The sequence below is a fragment of the Perna viridis genome, chromosome 1 (assembly GCF_037379345.1).
Source record: "Perna viridis isolate PV_CMFRI_1.1 ecotype Kerala chromosome 1, ASM3737934v1, whole genome shotgun sequence".
Taxonomy (NCBI): domain Eukaryota; kingdom Metazoa; phylum Mollusca; class Bivalvia; order Mytilida; family Mytilidae; genus Perna; species Perna viridis.
This window is the reverse complement of record NC_142445.1, coordinates 66,129,818-66,149,208: the sequence shown is the minus strand read 5'-3', so window position 1 is coordinate 66,149,208 and position 19,391 is coordinate 66,129,818. Positions and strand designations below refer to the sequence as shown.

Genomic DNA, 19,391 nt, shown 5'->3' with positions numbered 1-19,391 from the left:
TTGTCTCCCTTCAGGCACTTTATTTATAGAATTTTTACATGGATGAGCTGTTTGACTTCCTGTTTGTGTCAGTAACAACATGTTTTTTGAGTAAAGTTGTGTAACCATACAGTATTCCAATTTTATTTAGTGTTTGTGTTTGTTGGGAAGAACATGGTTTTTACTACCATCACTGTTCATTTGTATTAAATTGACATAGGGGGAGTTGTGAATGATATTCAAGCTGATCCAAGCACATTGGAGGTGATCTGTAACAGATTGTTTCATGTGCAACCATTAAAAATAATTTCAACCAACTCTAAAGCTTTTTGAGATGGAAAGCAAGGCATCCAATCTGAAGATAGCTTTTGGCTTGATTATGAATGTGGCTAGCTCCATAACAATCATTTTAATCAACAAGTGGATCTATGTTCATTTCAAGTTTCCAAATATAACATTGACATGCATACATTTCTTGATGACATCTCTCGGGCTGCTGGTTTGTAGAATCTTTAAACTCTTTAAACCTGCCAGTTTGACATTAATGCAGATGCTTCCATTGTCTATAACTTTCTGTGGATTTGTGGTGTTTACAAATTTGTCACTTGGAACGAACACTGTCGGCACCTACCAGATCATCAAAACTATGACAATGCCTTGTATTATGATAATTCAGACACAGTTTTACCAGAAGAGTTTTACTTCCTCCATCAAAATGACAATGGTAAAGATTTTTTTACATGCATTCAGGCTGGTAAAGAATTTTACGTATACTGTATCTTTTATATGCATTCAGACTGGTAAAGAATTTCAGATGTACTGCATCTTTTACATGCATTCAGTCTGGTAATGATTTTTACATGTACATTGTACTGTATCTATACATGCGTGATTCAGGCTGGTAAACAATTTTAAGTGTTCAGTATCTTTTACATGCATTCAGACTGGTAAACAATTATACATGTACTGTATTTTTTACATGCATTCAGGCTGGGAAACAATTTTACATGTACAGTGTAGGAAACCACCGATCACCAGCTCACCAAATACGAGTAGATGTGAATTTTGGCAAGTTCTCATATGCTTACACTCGTCAGTTTGGCGACCGTCATTTGATTGGCAAGTTCCAAGGAAAGTTAACCAGCCAACAGGTTATTTAATAAAACATCCCTCAACATCATACATTAAAAATATGCTCCCTACATTTTAAGAAGTTTAGCTTGGATATATCAAGTGAATTTTGGCATAATATGCACAATTTTATTGACTTGTGAAGGTACGAGCTCACAATTAATTCCCCTTGACTTTTCGTTGTATACGAATATAGTTCTCTTTTTTTTATTGTATTTCTTCCTGATTTTTTTTCTTTGCTGCCATAAACTTTATTGCTTAGTATTTACTGCAGAAATGTAGGGCAAGGATCAAATTTACAAGGGATTTTTTTTCATTCTGTAATTTTATGTGGAAGTTGTGATTTGGTCCTATGAAAGAAGGTCAAAATTTAAGACATTTGGCAGTGGTCACTTCATGTCTACGGGGTCTCCGGAGCTAAGTTGCTAAAAATAAAAAATGATGGTGAATTTTTCTGGCACTCTTATAGAAATCTGCTTTTATACATGTTTCCATATTCGTGAAGTTTTATTGAGTTTGAGGCGATGGATTTTTTTTTATATACCAAGATGGGTCTGTTGAAATGCACTACGAAATTAATTGTGTTCTTGTACATATAAGAGAGGTCACATTTTTGTAAATCATGCTATTTTCATGTGTTTTGGGGGGTTATTTCTCAGAATTTATGGAATGAACATGAAATGTGGCAAAAAACCCTATTTCTTTTTTCATTTTTTTTCATTTTAGCCAAAAAATGGGTTTCTATGGGATTTTCAATGTAAAACTCATAATTGCTTATGGCATCAAGGTAAAATTAGGCAAATGAGCTAAATATTGTCTCATTTTGAGTTTATTGCACACACAGTGTCACAATAACAGCAAATAAACACTTCATAAGCAGTGGACAGGGTAAAGGTAAAAATTTTTAAATTTAGAATCTGCTTTTAACCTGCGGCAAAGGTCATTTGGCAAAATTACAGTGTTAGTCAATTGTCTCAACCTCTTGGAATACTCCCTTGCACTGCATTGGTATGAAATTCTGGATTATGAGAGAGAAATGTCTTAAAAATGTAAAAACAACCATGATTTCTCATTCTTTCACATATATTTTGAATACATGTGCCACTTAAACCCCTACTGAGTTTACCAAAAACACTTATTTTGGAGCCGGTCATACACTAAAAAGCCTCAAAGCAGAAAAAATCTGACTTGATATGAAAAAGAAACATCCAGTTGAGTTCATATGTACCACATAAGCATCAAAACATGCATTTTAAAATATCTTCACTATTTTGTAGCTGTAGGGGTGACAATCTTAGTGAAAATGGCATATTTACCAAAATCCGCAGTTTTACAACCCTGGTCCTAGCTTGATCTTAATTACCCCATCTGATAGTTTACTCTAAAACACTGACTCCGGTTGTTTTTAAAGTACATTTAATGTGTCTAGAGCACTTTGGAAGTAAGTTAGGGTTGATTCATTCTAAAAATAAGTTTTCATGTAAGTACCCCTGCACTAGGTGAAAATGCTCTAATACTGCAGTGTCATGTCATAAAACACATATTTCTGTCTTAAATCAGATGGAAACCAGACTAGCTGGTGTTTTCTACTTCAGGGACATGCAATGTAATGGAAATAAAGAAAATAAATGGGAAAATCTGTCAAATATTTGAATAGAGGCTATTTAGAGGACACTTCTTCACCCAATCTGCAAAAAGTTGAAGTCGCGACATATACCATTGATATAAAATTTGCCATAAATCATTTATTTTTCAACGAATTTCTGTAAAACTTTGCAGTTAGACTCAGAAATGAATAAGCTTTCCACAGAAGAAGCCTTTATTTGTTTCAAAATAAGCTGATCTAATAAGTACGAGCTCACAATTAATTCCCCTTGACTTTTCGTTGTATACGAATATAGTTCTTTTTTTTTTAGTGTGTTTCTTCCTGATTTTTTTTCTTTGCTGCCATAAACTTTATTGCTTAGTATTTACTGCAGAAATGTAGGGCAAGGATCAAATTTACAAGGGATTTTTTTTCATTCTGTAATTTTATATGGAAGTTGTGCTTTGGTCCTATGAAAGAAGGTCAAAATTTAGGACATTTGGCAGTAGTCACTTTTCATGTCTACGGGGTCTCAGAGCAAAGTTGCTAAAAATAAAAAAATGATGGTGAATTTTTCTGGCACTCTTATAGAAATCTGCTTTTATACATGTTTCCATATTCGTGAAGTTTTATTGAGTTTGAGGCGAAGGATTTTTTTTTTATATACCAAGATGGGTCTGTTGAAATGCACTACGAAATTAATTGTGTCCTTGTACCTGAAGCATTGTTTACGATCTGCCATTTTAATTTCCGGTAAACGGGATATGCCAAAACCTAAGCGACCGTTCTGATCTCGTTTTAGTATTCAAACAAATTATCTTGGTAATTTAAGATTTGCTACCTTGCAAATTAGTTGTTTATTGTCAAAATAAAAACGAACAAGAAGCAAATGCTTTTCTAGTTTCATAAAGATGATTCTGTTGAAATATAATTTTATTTTTAAAATATGAGTTCAGAAATGGAGTATTTATTTTGTTACTGTAAAGTACATGAAAAACTTAAATGGGAGGGAATATTCGAAAAATGGAAAAGTTCTTGATAAATTTAAAACCAAATGAAAAGATAGTTGAAGAAAGAAAAAGGAAAAGCAGAAGATAGTCAAATCCAAGAGAAAACAGATGATAGTACAGAAAAAATACCCAAAAAATCTGGTTAGTTGAATTTATATTTGGCTAGCAAGATCAATATTCCACTAGCCAGAATGGCAAGTTGGGGAAAAAATGGTTTCTCACACTGCATGTAATGTGTCTTTTACATGTATTTAGGCTGTTTGAAAATTTTGAATGTATCTTTTACATGATATTGAATTCAGACTGAAATGTATTAGTAGCGTTTCAATATTTTGAGTTCTTTTTTTTCTAAGCAAAAATTTGACTTCAATAGAATTTTAGAAATTCTAACAGATATTCTAAAAGCTTCTTATACACATTCATGTATATGAATATCCAAAAATGCAAATAATTGGTATTATTTCATTTACATTTGTACTGTGATGCCAGGAAAAAATACTGAAGCATCAGTAGCGATATAATTCAAATATGCCAAAGTCTAAAAACAATGGCTGAAGAGGTAAATGTACAGCAATTACCACAATACAGGCATCAATATATGTATTTTTATATGAAAAAAATGGAGATTACTGTGAAAGTACTTTAATTCATGGATACCAATTTTCGTGGATTAGGATAGAAACACAAGTTCATGGATCCTTGAATTCATGGTTTTGAGGGTCACTGGGATTCTCCTTTTCGTAGAGAACCAAACTTTAGTTTTCATGGATAGGCCAAACTGGTACCAACGAAAAATAGTACTTTCACAGTAATCAGATATTTTGATTTAATGAAAATTTAAGATTAGAGCATTCTTTTTTCCCTATTGTATCAATACACATGTATTATATGAAAATTTAATGTTTTATTTTTGCAATTAGTACTTGTTCATTTATGAAAAATGTAAATGATAATAATAAACTAACAAGTTAAACCAGAAGAGATTTTATATCTCAGTCTTTATATAAACATTTTATATTGATTCTGTGGGGAATTTTCACTACATGTATTTCACTAACTATAAAAAAAACTGGTGTAAAGAATTTCACATGATTTTTTTATTAAGAACATTTAACTGACATTCTTTTGTATTTCAAAAAGATAATTGGGGGTCACTGAACTATTATTTCTTGCTAAATTATGAAAAACTAAAATTCTCATTGCATTTTTCTCCATCAATAATTTCCCGTTTGAGAGAATTTTTCTGCTAATTATCTCCACTGGAAAGAGGCTTTGTTCAATAGGTGTTAATAGTTTAAACATGTAAACTTTAATGGCAAAAACTCATTTAAAATAATTACAATATATTTGTTTTTACAATATTTAAACACTATTATTTATTTGAAAATAAATTATGTCTGCATGTCTTTTTCAAGATGACTGAAAAGAGTGCTTCATTTAATATGTAATACCTACCTTAAGCTGACAATGCTATGTTGTAACATGCAGGCATGCACTATCTTCTGTAATATCACAAATATTATAAAAACTCTTGGGCTCTGACCTTAAAAGGAATACTCCTGAGCCAGGAAAATAAAAAAAAATAAATAATAAGCAGGTTTCATCTGTGTGTTTCATACTTTACTTCATGTACACACTTAATGGTTTAACATATTCATTATCAGATTAACTATATATTTGCCAGAAAAAATAAACTTTGCATTGACAGGTTTATAGTAGATACTGGACAGGATACTTTAAGTCAATGTCAGATCTGTGAACAATACTAGTATTTTTTGCCAGAATAATAAAGTATGGAAAAATTTCAAGTGTTACATGTAAATACATGTACTTTCCTCGTGCAAAATGACTACATGTTTGAATTTTTGTACAATGCAGTTGAAAATGTAACCACAATAACTGAAATTACCATAGAATGTACATACATGTACATGTACGGTCAATAATTCCTGAATTTATACTTTCTTCATATAGTGATTTTTAGAAATTTAAGGATACATCTGTTGTCTATCATATAAAATTGAAACTACAAATTAATATTAATATTTTTCATTTTGCATGTTGTTACTGAAAATGTGGTAAAATTCTGAAACCCGAGGGTAAATACTTTGAAAAATTGTTTTGTTCTTGTCTTTCTATTCAGGGTTTGTCAGCCAAGTAGTTGGGCATACTGGTAGGAGGACCCAAGGGGCTACTCCCTCCTTAGGTTGAAAAATTAAGTTGATTATATAGGAAATCACTGAGCCATATCAGAGCCAGCCTCCTCTTAGTCAGGGGTCCTCTCTTTTGAGAATCCCTGGATCCACCTCTGGACACAATATTGGACAAGTTGACAATATTTTGTCAGATTTATATAAAGTTGATTTACCATTATCAGTAAGCATTTGTCAGATGTACATTCTTAGTAAACTTTGTCAGTGAACTAATTTATTCATTCATATTTTCCAGTGTTGGATTTTCAGTGAAACATACGCTTTATACATGTATCATACAAACATAGAACTAATCAAGTAGAATTGATAGAATTTTGATATTACTTCACCATGGACAAAGGTACAAAGATAATGTTCAGAACAAAGTTTATAAAAACTCCATTCAGACCATGCTCTCTCTAATATCATCCCCCACTTCCAACAATACCCTGATATCTAATACATGTACACTTATTTTACTTTACATGTGTTGTACTGATTGTAATGCATGTACATGTATGTAGTAGAAACATTTATTTGTACTTTTCATGGTGTAAAAAGTGAATGACTTCTACTATCCAAATTGTAGAATATTAGATCACTTATTGTCACATACCCAATCTGTGAGGGATATTTCCTAAAAAAAAATATGCATGCACATGTACATTGTTTAACTTTAATTACAGGTATTTTATCATGTATTTATATATTTTCAGATCCCTATAGCAGTTGGTGTATTTTTGAATTCTTATTATGATGTGAAGTTTAACATGTTCGGCATTGTATATGCGACTATTGGTGTATTTGTCACATCTCTCTATCAAGTGGTAAGTTCTTGAAGTTTCTATATATTCTTCAAGCATGTACATGTTCATATATCATAATGAACAGAAGAAAAAGGCTTTGATGAAATATCCATTTTTTAATCATTGATGTACATTATATATATAGTGTGTTTTCGTAATTAAACACCCACTTTAAACAAGTGGGTGGTACATTGTATATTGGAAGCACCTTGTTCCACCTTCTTAGTGTCTTTCAAATTTTGTTACAACTATCTCAATTTCTAATGTATGTGAACATTTGTATGGCACACTGTTCACATCAAAAGTATGGTAATGAAATGTGATGTAAAATAACACTCAAAATGTCTATTCTGCACTCAAATTTCAAATTATACACTCAAAATATTTATTCCCTACTAGAATTTCAAACCTGCACTAGAAATTGCTTAATTGTACTGAAAAATGAAAGGACATACTCGAAAAGAAAATAAAGCACTAAAAACTGTGTGCAATTTTAAATTTATGTGCTGAAATCATAAGAAGTTTGTCAATTTTTTTGTGTTATAATGAAAATTTTTTTTCCCTTTTTTCCAGTGGGTTGGTGAGAAGCAACATGAATTCCAAGTGAACTCCATGCAGTTATTATATTACCAGGCACCATTGTCATCAGCTCTGTTGTTTTTAGTAATACCATTTGTAGAAACAGATATATATAGTTATCATGGAGCTGTTGGAGAATGGCCTTTGTCTGTTATAGTAAGTCACTGTCCTTTGGGCGGTAAATTCACCTACTTCTTAGGTACTGCATAATATAAATTTTTATAACAGATTTCTCAGCTTCTATAGCAGGAAATGCTTAGATATATGGTATATTGTTTCTGCATGATGACTTGTAATGTGTCTCCAGCTGTGACTGGGAAAGGCTGAGGATATTCTTAGCATGACCTAGCATGCAACATCTTGTTCTTTTTGATATGCCAGTAAACATTTTAAAAATTGTGTCAGAAGGTAACAGTTAGATATGATGATAGTCGACACTCTATAATATTGGTGATAAACACTCTTTAAAAAAGTATATAGAAATTTGAAAGATATAATTTAAAGTTCTGCAAACAGTTTTCTCTTGTCAACAATTTTATAACTCCTATAAAGCTATTAAAAAAGACTATTAACAGGAGTCTGATGCAACAGATCTAGAACTTAATTTGTGAGACACCATTTATACCAAGAAGGGAAGTTTGCATAAACATACTTATTTTCAAGGATAAATTGATCCATATCATGTAAAAATGATCAGAACTTTTGGGTATTTGTGCTTTTCTAAAGTGGATGAAATTTTATTGAATTAGTCTTTTGAAATTAACCACAAGTCTGGCCATTAAAACTTGTTTTAGGCCTGTGAATTTTCTCCAAATTGTGGAGTTTAAAGAAAAATGTGATAAATATAAAGCTTTGGGGTTTTATTTCGAGAAGTTTACTTTGAAAACTGTTGAATTGCGTAATTGATCTGCAAATAAGATATCAGTTCATATTATCATGGAATTTCTGTCTTGTCTTACAACTTCTATAGGACTCTATGGACCAGTTTTGTAATACATTGTATTGCGAGGTAATTCTTTTTTTTTCATTTTACAAGATGTACTTTGTTGTTCTTTGGAATAGTAAGAAATAAAACTTAACCATTTCATCTTACACAGTGGGTCATCTCATAATTAATTAAAAATAATAATTATATAAATATTGCAAGTACTGTCATGTTGTACAAGTGTTTCTTGGTGTACCAGTACTTTTGTTTCGCTATTCTTTGGATTGACAAAAAAAAAATAAAACTGAATAATTTCATCTTTTAATGTTTTATCTCATAATTTATTAAAATGTGACAATAAGTTACATGTACAGAAATATAAGTCTTATAAATATTACAAATACCACAATGCTGTAGAGCTGTGTTTTAAGGAGAAAGCTTAGCAAGAACAAACAGGATAAGTAAGAGATGGCAGCTCATTCTCCGCTTAAAACATTGAATACATTTCCATGGAAATAAAATCCTTATCTTTTCTTGTCTATAAAAATGATTTGGGAATGGGACATGGGAAAAGTACATCCAGAAAATATGATAATTGATTAATTTAACTGTGTATAAATGTGGCATATGTTTATTAACCTTTGAGTTTTCTTTATATTTTGCAGGGATTGGTTTTATTGTCAGGACTAGTGGCTTTCCTAGTTAATTTATCTATATTTTGGGTTATAGGCAATACATCTCCAGTTACGTATCCTTTTGTATGAACATATCTGAGCTACACATGTACAAAATACCAAATCCTATTTATCATGTGTTTAGTAATATTAATTTTATTTCAAAACCCTTAACAGGATAGATCCGAGTAAAACCAATTTTGAATCCTATTTTTTTAAAGCTTTTTTTAAATGATTGTTATACTACAGTTTGCCCGTCTGTCTGTCGACTTGTATAATCAATGTTAAATTTCACAAAGAATTTTAACTTTTTGGAAGGATTTGTCATTCACCTGTTTTTTTAGCTCCCCTGGCCTAAAAGACCATCTGTGCTTTTCTCGCCACTTGACATCTGTCATCATTAACGTTTCTTTAAAAATTTTCTTCTCTCAAACCAGTGAACTTAGTCTGTCATGGCCCCTTGCCTAAAACATGATGGCTGTTACTAAAAAGAGAACATAGGGGTATTATAGGATTAAACAGCTATTTTCGGTCCTTCATGCATGTATGAACTGACCTCGGAGCTCCCAATCTCAATGAACGGCCAAAGGCCGTTCATGTAATGTTTGGGAGTTGAGAGATCCGTTCATACATGCATGAACGATCAAAAATTTCATTGAAATGTGTTGAACAGTATATGAATTTATAAAATCTAGTTCGGGAACAATTTAATTTTGGGGCAAATTTACTTGTAGTTAGATTTTAAGAATTTATAAGTAACTGTTTCTTTCCCCGAGCTGAAAATTACTCTCTGTAAACAAACTTGACCGGTAAAATCAATGGTGATGTAATAAACTATTCTTATGGCTATATTATGCAGTTTAGTTCATTGCCACTCTCTTTCGAACTACATGGCCACCATATTGGTTTCAGGTTGACTGGTGTTCGTGCATGTATGAACACTCTGGTGAAGTTCATGCAAGTATGAACTTTCTGGCAAAGATGTCCTCGACCAATCAAAAACGGCTATAAGCATGAAGAATCTCATGATTAGAATTATTACCTTATATTTTTGTTTATATCTCAAAAACCATAACAGATAGATGAAACCTGAGGCATCTTAGGGTCTTTGACTCAAAGAGATTTATCTGGCATGAAAATTTCTAGATTATTGATTTACAAAAAAAATGTACTAATTTTTCAGTTATTGCCCTTTTTGCTAATTTTACATTTTTATGGCTCTTTAAGGTGTCATTTTTAAGTTTTTATCAGTTTTTGCCTATTATTTAGAAAACTATTGCAGATAGATAATTACTGTTAATTGATCGAATGTTCAGTATTTCAAAATCTATTATTGGTGATAATTGAAGAAAAATCTGCTAACTCTTCTAGTAGTTATAGCCCTTGAAAGTGTCATTTTGACCATTTCCCTGTTTTTGCCTGTTGTTAACAAAACTATAGCAGCTTGATAATTAATGTAAATCTAAAATATATATATGTAGAAGTATGTTAAGATTTATGATTGGTGCAAATTTAGGAAAAATATGTTGATTGCATTTTTTAATGACTTTTGCACTTTTAACATGTTATTCAGTTAACATAAGTAGAATCATGATTAAAGTTTATATGTTCAGTATCATGACAAATATCATCTGTGCAAAATTGGTCGAACATATTGACCATATTTAGGTTTTTCAAGTATTCAACTATTTAAAGCTGTTAAACCAGGTGAGCAATTCATGCTCTTGAGAGCTTTTTGTTATACATGTATATCCTTGTCTATCTGACTATCCTTCAGTCTTTCCATCTTGTTCACACAGTAACTTTTCTACCAAATTACATAAAACTTCGATGGATGTTTTTTTTTTTTTCACTGACTGAACCATCCCTTCTGATTCTTATAATTTTCCTATTTACAATTTGAGCTATAAGACTTTATTGAAAACAGAAGGATTTTATAATTTTTGGTGAAAAAATCATTTGTTGTTATTTTCCTGAATTTTGGGTTAATTGTTTATTTCTGTAGGAGAGATCATTATGATGTTATCACTTACCTGTGATTTGGTTTGGTTGGCAAAAAATCCATTGAGTGGCATGGGGCTTCAACATTAAATCATTATAACTTTTTTTATTTTTAAGATAATTGAAAAATTCTTTTGGTTCCCTAATCTGTGAATAAATCTCTTTTTATCCATGGAGTTTTTAAATAAATATTAAGTAATTAGACTATATGAGTATAAAATTATAATGAAAATTTTGTATGAAAATAAAGGTTAACATATAAATAGCATTACAGATTTATTTTTTAGGTAAAAGAGTTATAAAATCACTTACGAAATATGAATTGTTTTATCTAAAGAAACATTTTACAGAACCAAAATTGGATATAAAATAACAAAGTTATAAAGTTTAGAAAATTGGGATTCTGATCATGAAATTGTCAATTGTTTATTTAGTTGCTTATTTGCCAACCAATTTGACACTTAATGATATGCAAATTAGTGGATATGACATCACTAATGAGATTGGTGAACCATTCTATATAAGTTCCCTTTGGATTTTTATCAATTTCTGTTTTTTTCAATAATTTAGGTTGAATATGGAATTTTATTTCTATCAAAATTGGGTGGTTTCCTATTTACTGAATAAGTCAAAAATGTTTTCAGGAATTTTGATGATACTTAGGCTAAATGTCTTTTTTTTTTTCTTTTTTTTTCTTTTTTTTTTTTCTTTTTATATGCCACCAGTTTTGAAAGGACATATGGTATAAGGCGGTCCATATGTCCATCCATTATCAACACTTTGTACAATAACTCCAAAATGCTTTAAGCCATTTACTTTGGTCAATTGTACATATATATATGTAGAAGAGAGCTCCCTTTTACCTTCCAGATGTGATTAAGTGAGATTTTCATAATCAATTATCATTGTATATTATAGTTAAGTCATTGATCATCTTTATATCAACCTTTTCACACACAAAAAATTCTTTCTTTAATAATCCCATCATGTATACAAACTTAGAACATAGTTTGGACTATTTTCATAATTTTCACTCAGATGACATTACTTCAACACACTACATCAGATATATCACCCACTGTATTGTGTATTTTTATTATGGTTACCCCCTCGTGACATCGGAAGCCCGGAGATGACAAATAAAAATGAAACTTTGCTCATAGATGATGGAATAGGGATTTAAATGATGCATTTCACATGAATGGGGACAGTCTGTGGTCTGGTGATATTGCTTTTTGTAATACTAGTGATCACTCTATTTGGCTATTTGGCCATGTGTTTTTATAATAGAGCCGTAGGTGCTTCAGGGCCTTGTGTATGGCTAGTGTTTTCTGCACCAGACATCGTTGTTGAAATTATATTCTAAGACTTTCGCATTTATGTTCATGTTCATGTGTCAGGAACTAGGCGCCCAGGAACTAAGCGCTTAAAATGGCACATAGGTGTCTATGTGATAATTGTAGCACTTGAGCTATATAACTTATCAACTGAAGAATGTAGCTGGTTTAGAGGGACATGTGTCTATGTGATTCTTGCTTAAGTTTGAAGAATTTAACAGACAATTTCGACCTTGAGGACAATAAATTGAATTTCAACTTGAAAATTTAGAAACTGAGAGAGGCCAATTAGTAGTTTGTAGTTTAATTATGCAGTATGTTGGACAGTTTTGTTTTCAACTAAGTGTTCCATATAAACTGACATCGAATCTGAATATTATGCAAATTGGCAGACTGCTATGATGCATCTTGCATTTGGTTTCTGGTTTTTGTAATATCCTTTGAAATCAGGATGGTGAATTTAAAATAAATCAAAAGAGTTCAATATTTACTATTACCAACAATAAGCTTGTTTTAGATACATTTGGATTTGATCTCTATACTTTCCCTTTATCCCTTTTTTTTGCAATTGGACTATTATTTAAGGCTTAAAGTTTCAAACAATCAATAAAAATTGATTCTGTACATGAGTACTTTGATTTATATTATACTTTATACATGTGTGCCATATGGGATTTGGTTGTAGAATCTATCTTTATCATCTTCCTATTTGATGATTTACATTGTAGTTTATATTTGAACCATATGATTCTTGGTGTATAGAGGTTTTATGTTGTAAGCTTAACTCCATATTTTCTAGGCATGAATATCTGGCTTCACATGTTTGTTTACATAATTTACAAATAATCTAGAAAAATATGAATGAAGCCCTTGTATCAGCAGTTTTTATATGGTATGGCATTGTCATCCTCCTTAGATACATGATGTTAATGCTTTAAACTTGAATATTAGTTGTTGGATCTTGATAACTTTTACAAGGTCCTTAACCATGAAAAACAAGATAATGAAGAACCAATCAGTTATAGAATTAGGGACAGGAATGGAATTAAAAACATTTCATAGAATTGGTCTACATAATATGGTTCTCTGTGATACTGTCAGAAAACATTCTATTTATTCCATAATGGTTCTGTTGGGATTGCTTTTTAGTGGTTATTTCTTACACTGTTTAGAAATTAGGTGCTGGCAAGGGCCAAAAACAATAATTTGTGTATAATTATTACGAAATTTAACAGTTTTGTATGTTCATTCATGGTCATATTTGGGAAGGTTTAGGGGAATATATAGATAAAAAATACAAAGTATTCCTTAAAGTTCTGTGCCTTCTTTCAAGCTTCACAATTTAGAGCTATATCATATTTTGTTTATACTTGTCCCAACTCATCAGGACCTCTGCAATCAAATCAGTAGTGTCCAGTGGAGCATTTTATTAACTGTTACGCTTGTAAATTTATGAAGGTATATGTCTATTTTCTATATTGAAACTGTTGGTTTTTTGTCTTACATAGCAGATTAATTAGTAATAATCTAAAAAGTTTATACAAAAGTACAATGTTAAAATGATAGACAGTTGGCATACCCTTGACTGTATTATTCAGATATAACATGGTAGGACATATGAAGTTTTGTTTAACAGTAATTATGGGATACATCATTTTCCGAGATCCTATTTCCTATCTACAATTAATAGGAATTATATTGACTTTATCAGGTAAGTGCTCTATTAATTCGTATGTGGAAAGAAAATATGTAAGCAACCACTTTTGAGATCTAAGGGTAGCATGCTTTACTCGAGTACAAAAGGTCATGGGTTCAGTCCTTTGAGTCACTTCAAAGACTTCAACATTTGTAGTTACTGCTTCTCTGCCAAGTGCATGGTATTTAAATACATAGGGTGATGATTAGGAGTTAGAATAATGTGTCCGATTGAAGTGAGAGATTGTTGCTTCTGTTAGCTAGCACAATAAAATTCTAGCTCAGTGCATTGGACTTGTACAAAGCAGGGTCTGTTTGATTGGTCCATTGTTATCGTCCTGAATTATTATAAATAACTATCATAATCAATTAATCTATCTAATCTAAGCTAATTTGAAATTATTGTGTCCATTTATCATTGTAAATTTTTTTTTAATTTGTGTCGAAAATGCAATTTTAATTTTTGCAAGTTTGAGAAAAATTCTACATCTGTAATTTTAGAAGTTCCATCATGTGAGACTTTATTATTTAGATTTTAAGTTACATTGTACATGTAGTTACATTTTTTTGCAATGATAAAAATCATTGCAATACTAACCTTGAGTTTCCTAATCATATATTTTGTTTTTATCCAAGTTGTTTAAATCATATTCATCAACTAATATAAGGTGCATTTCTCATTTATGTTACTTTTCAAATGTGTATTTAAGCTAAGCTGATAAAAAATACAGGAATGACTGTACTACAGGAGGAAATCCTGAAGTTCTATCCTCATTTCCACTGTACCTAGGTCCTACAATACTGTCCTTTTGAAATTTGATAACTATGGCACCACGAAGTCTGCTTACATTTAACTGACTTTCAATGTAACTGAGTACTGGTCTTTATAGAAATCCAACTGGAGGTGATTAATGCATGTCAACAACCCCTGGAAATCACTATATAACCATTTAGTTGTTGCACTGTTGAGATTGGCATTTTACAAGAGTTATTGTTCTTGATTTGGTTGGATTTCAGTGGGAGATGAATCTAAAGTTTTCCAAAAAAAAAGCACAGAAAGCACAATTGCTACAAAAACTATAGGTTATTGAGACCGAAAAACATCATTTGTTCTGTTGGTTTTTATACCACCGCAAAAAATTTGTGGTCATATAATTTTATTGTGCAGTTGTCATCTGGAGACACTTCCTTTCCATGCAATAATTTTAGTTTGGTTGACCAATTGTTCTGAGATTTTGATATTTTTTTACTTACCACTAAAAGAAGGTTTTAAATGAAGGCACCAAAAGGGTTAAAATAGGTGTGTCTGTTTGTTTTTTCAATTTTATTTATTCTTTTCTTTTGAATTAGACTAGTTTATTTTTGGCTTGAATATGAAAAAAATTAATTTTATTGGATTCCGCATATAAATCGCAGCCTGTATTTTATAATCTGATTTTAGATATCTCTAATGGTTTTCAAGTTATAAGGGGTCAAAGGGCCACACCCGAAAAAATTGACTACCTATTTTGTCTATAGTCCAATTAAAAAAAAATCTTATTGGATTTCTCATAAACATCCCTGCCTGCTTTTTTCAATCAGAATTCACAAGTTATAAAGGGTCAAAGGGGCCACATCTGAAAAAAAATATCTTTTTTATTTTTGGTCTGATTGTGAAATTTTTTATTTAATTTAAAATTATATGCAATTATAGTGTCCAAACCATTTAATGTGTTAGTAATTAATTGTAAGTCCTTATGCTTAAGTGTGTCAAAAACTAATATTGTGTCCACACTTTCCCCAACTATTCAGGGTTCAACCACTACGGTAGTATCATGCTGCTCTCTGAGTAGCTTTATATTCAACACAATGAATCACTTCTACCATAGGCTGTGTCTGAAGCACTGGTACTTAATAAGCCAGTTAAAAGATGGATCAGTGCTGTAATGAAATTTCGAACTGCAATATATGTAAAGACAATTTAAAGTTTGGTGGAAAACTTTTTGAATCATCAAAAGACTATTTATAATATTCAAGTGTTTGAAAGGCTTAGAAGCAAGTTGTCGAAGTAAAATTTGTTTCTGACCCTAAGGCAGCAAAAAATGTTCTATTTTTTATCTTGCCTGTGATGAAAGTCGCTCAAGGCGAGACAGGTTTTGCTTTTTTGGGACAGCAGTGATGATGGCATCCACAAAACAAAGTTTTTTGACAAGTTCATTTAAATATGAACCCCTTATGCTAAGTCAATGTTATTTTGTGTACTGATGCATTACCATCATTTCATCACAAATTCATGACAATTTTACACATATACCCTTGCAGTCATGGTCTGTTGACTTAGAAAATTTAAAGTTCAATGTTAAGTTTTCTGAAAAGTTCATTTCATCATGAACCCCTCATGCTAAGTCAATGATATTTGGTGTGCAGATGCATTACCATCATTGCATCACATAGACATGCCCATTTTATGCATATATTCTTGCAGTCCTGGTTTGTTGAAAATTTAATGTTAAAAGTTTATCATTAAGGTTTCTTATAATTCATGTAGACAATTTTATTTGAATTTTATCTTTAGTTAAATTCCTACTATCTCTATGTGATACAATAAAAAAACAATACATCCCCAGCTACTCACATATTCACTATTCATAATCACATGTTATTTTAAAAAGAATTTTCCATTTGAAGTATTTCACATCTTTTAATTGGTAAGATATTCCAATTTTTCAGTCCTTTCCTATTTCATAATATTTTATACATTTAGTCATCAAACATGTTTTAATTATGTGACCACTTTTTATACCGTGCCACATGAAGTGGTGAGGTTTTTCTCCTGTCACCAGTAACTACTTTTTTACTATCACCAGTAAGCTATTTCTCTCCTATCACCAGTATGCTAACTCTCTCCTGTCACCAATAAGGTACTTTTCTCCTATCACCAGTAAGCTACTTTTCTTTAGTCACCAGTAAGCTACTTTTTTCCTATCACCAGTATGCCAACTCTTTCCTGTCACCACTAAGCTACTTCTCTCCTATCACTGGTAAGCTAACTCTCTCCTTTCACCGGTACATTACCTTTTCTCCTTCATCAGTAATCTAACAGTATTTATTGGATTAATCATATGTGCTTTTCTTTTAGACATGTTATCTAATTGTCTTGTCCATTTGTACTCAAGGCTGTTGCCTTCAGGTCATTATCAGATTGTTTTTTTGTTGTTAGTAATTAGTATAATTAGTATGTCATATCTTTTTTTTTTAAATTTGGGTAAACATTTATTGTTATTCTAACCTACTTAATCCTATCTTTTTCATTGCAGGTGTGATAATCTACACTCATTTAAAACTTCAAGAACAGAAAAAAGCTGCTTTGCCTGTTGCTTCAAGCAATGGCAAATCCTAGATTAATATTAATTTTATTTTGGGGTATGGAACAAAAATGAACAGATAGTGGTTAATACATAATAGCTTTGATATTGGACATATTATGGTGGACAACATGTTAAATAATAGATATCATATATTAGTCAGGTACATGTATGTGCAATTGAAGATTTTGAAATGAAATCCTAATACGTGTACAATATTTCTCTATTTTACTGATATTACTTTTCACTGAATCTTTTAAAGCAGTTAATTTAAGCATATTTTTGTATAAAGTCCCTTTTTGTACAAATGTGATATTTGGCCATTTTTTATTGGTTTGTTGGAATTTAAAATTTGTTAGTTGAATTTTTTTTTTTTATTTGGTTATGGTTCAACTATTTATGGTTTGATGGAAGACCATGAAAACCATGAACTGTCATCCAGCAGTAAACATTTCTTTCATGTTATTTGCTCAACAATATTTTTCTAAGTAAGTTTAGTAAATATGAGTTTGATGAAAGTAATACTTAATTTATACTACATTTATCATTAAAATCATTAAGTTGTAGTCCTTGTAAAAATCAGACATCTGGTGATTCACCCTTATCAAAAATCCACCAAATTCAGTTTTATTTTTATGTTTAGAAACGGTTATAGATCACACAACCAGTCTCAGTTTTTCATTTGGTTGTTGCTGTTTGAGCTAAAAAGAAAATAGACTGTACATGAAATTTGCATGTTGCAAGAGTTATCATTCTTGTTGTGGTTTGATTTGGTTGATTTTAGTGTGAGATAAATGTATGATTTTCTTTAAAGTGTAGATCTTAATGCAGAAATGATTACGATTATTCGCATGTATAGTATATGTAGACTGAAAAATCATCATTTGTTTGGTGGGTTTTTCTACACAATGAATCACTTTGCCATTGATAGTGTCTGAATTTTTTTTTGTGGACTGGTACTTACAATATGCAGGGTTTTTTTAATTACCATAATTGTTTATGCTTTTGCAAAAATTTAAAAAGAAATTATTGGTCAAAGGGGGGTAACGCAAGATAATTATGTTATTCCTTCAATGTTTTGCTATTAAAGTCATTATACAAAAAATAGAGAAGACATGAATACTTAATATGCATGTACATGTTATTAAACTAATAATGGACCTGTGGGTTGAAATTGTGGTTTTATTTGGGATTTATTTTATTGGTGCATAAACGAAATTGACACAATAACTTACGCCTGAGTGTGATGGTAGACTTTTTTTCTGTTTTAAGGAGGACAGTTCATGTTTCAACTGAATTTTTTTTTCATAATTTGTTTAGGTATTTAAGGATAACATACAGTTTGCTATTAAATTGGCAGTTCAAAATAAATCCATGATGCAAAAACTTAGATTTGTTTCAGTTGTAAATCAGAGCTTTATACATATGACATTTGTATTAATTATCAAATTTCAATTCCTTCTAGTCAATGCTACCATTTTTGACCATGCTTTGAATTTACCAAGAAAAATTAAAAATAATTCCTGCTTATTGTTCATAGTTATCATATTTGTACAACAAATAACTTGCAAGTCATATTAATAAATGTATGGTTACTATCTCTTTAGTATAGTCAAGTTTGAGTGTACCTCTGAAATTATGACCAATTCAGTGTACATGTATCTGTATAATATATATTGTTCAGTAAAGAATCACAGAACTGTGGGATTGTGTTACTTTCAATGATAAAAGTATATACTGTTTATGTAAAATATGTTGAAATGAAACACTTGCTTTATCTATGTTTTGATAAATATACTGCACTTCCCCTAGTACTTTACCTGGTGGTATAACTATTGCAATTTTTGAGGCTGTAGAAAGAATGAAAAAATACTACCACCAATTATCGTCCAAAGTAATACATACTACCAACCATATTGTAGTTGCTGTAGTTGTGTTGTAAATTTTCCATGTACAAATGTGTCACTCAATCTTTTGTGTGTTTTGATAAGGTTAAGATATTTACAGAATGATTAGATATATACAAAAAAGACAGAAAATATCACTGTGAGTCCTATAGGGCAAGATGAAATGTTTTCTTAAGATATTAAAAAGGATGGTATTCTGTTTATGTGCAAGGTTACAGTCCATTTA

The 19,391-nt window shown here is 30.9% G+C and overlaps 1 protein-coding gene across 3 annotated transcripts; it reads left to right on the top strand.

Annotated features, from left to right (window-relative positions):
• The first annotated feature begins 29 nt into the window (after nucleotides 1–29).
• LOC148629916 (solute carrier family 35 member E3-like) lies at nucleotides 30–18,960 on the top strand. Of its 3 annotated transcripts, XM_088559719.1 has the most exons (7): nucleotides 30–703; nucleotides 969–1,130; nucleotides 6,614–6,724; nucleotides 7,277–7,438; nucleotides 8,873–8,955; nucleotides 13,818–13,930; nucleotides 17,211–18,960. In XM_088559719.1, the coding sequence occupies exons 1-7, from the start codon at nucleotides 314–316 to the stop codon at nucleotides 17,291–17,293; spliced, it is 1,104 nt and encodes a 367-aa protein (XP_088415845.1). In that variant the 5' UTR covers nucleotides 30–313; the 3' UTR covers nucleotides 17,294–18,960. The 3 variants fall into 3 exon arrangements, with proteins under 3 accessions (XP_088415845.1, XP_088415853.1, XP_088415861.1); XM_088559727.1 differs by lacking the exon at nucleotides 969–1,130 and having other exon boundaries at nucleotides 32–703; XM_088559735.1 differs by lacking the exons at nucleotides 30–703; nucleotides 969–1,130 and adding an exon at nucleotides 3,519–3,846.
• The last annotated feature ends 431 nt before the right edge of the window (nucleotides 18,961–19,391 follow it).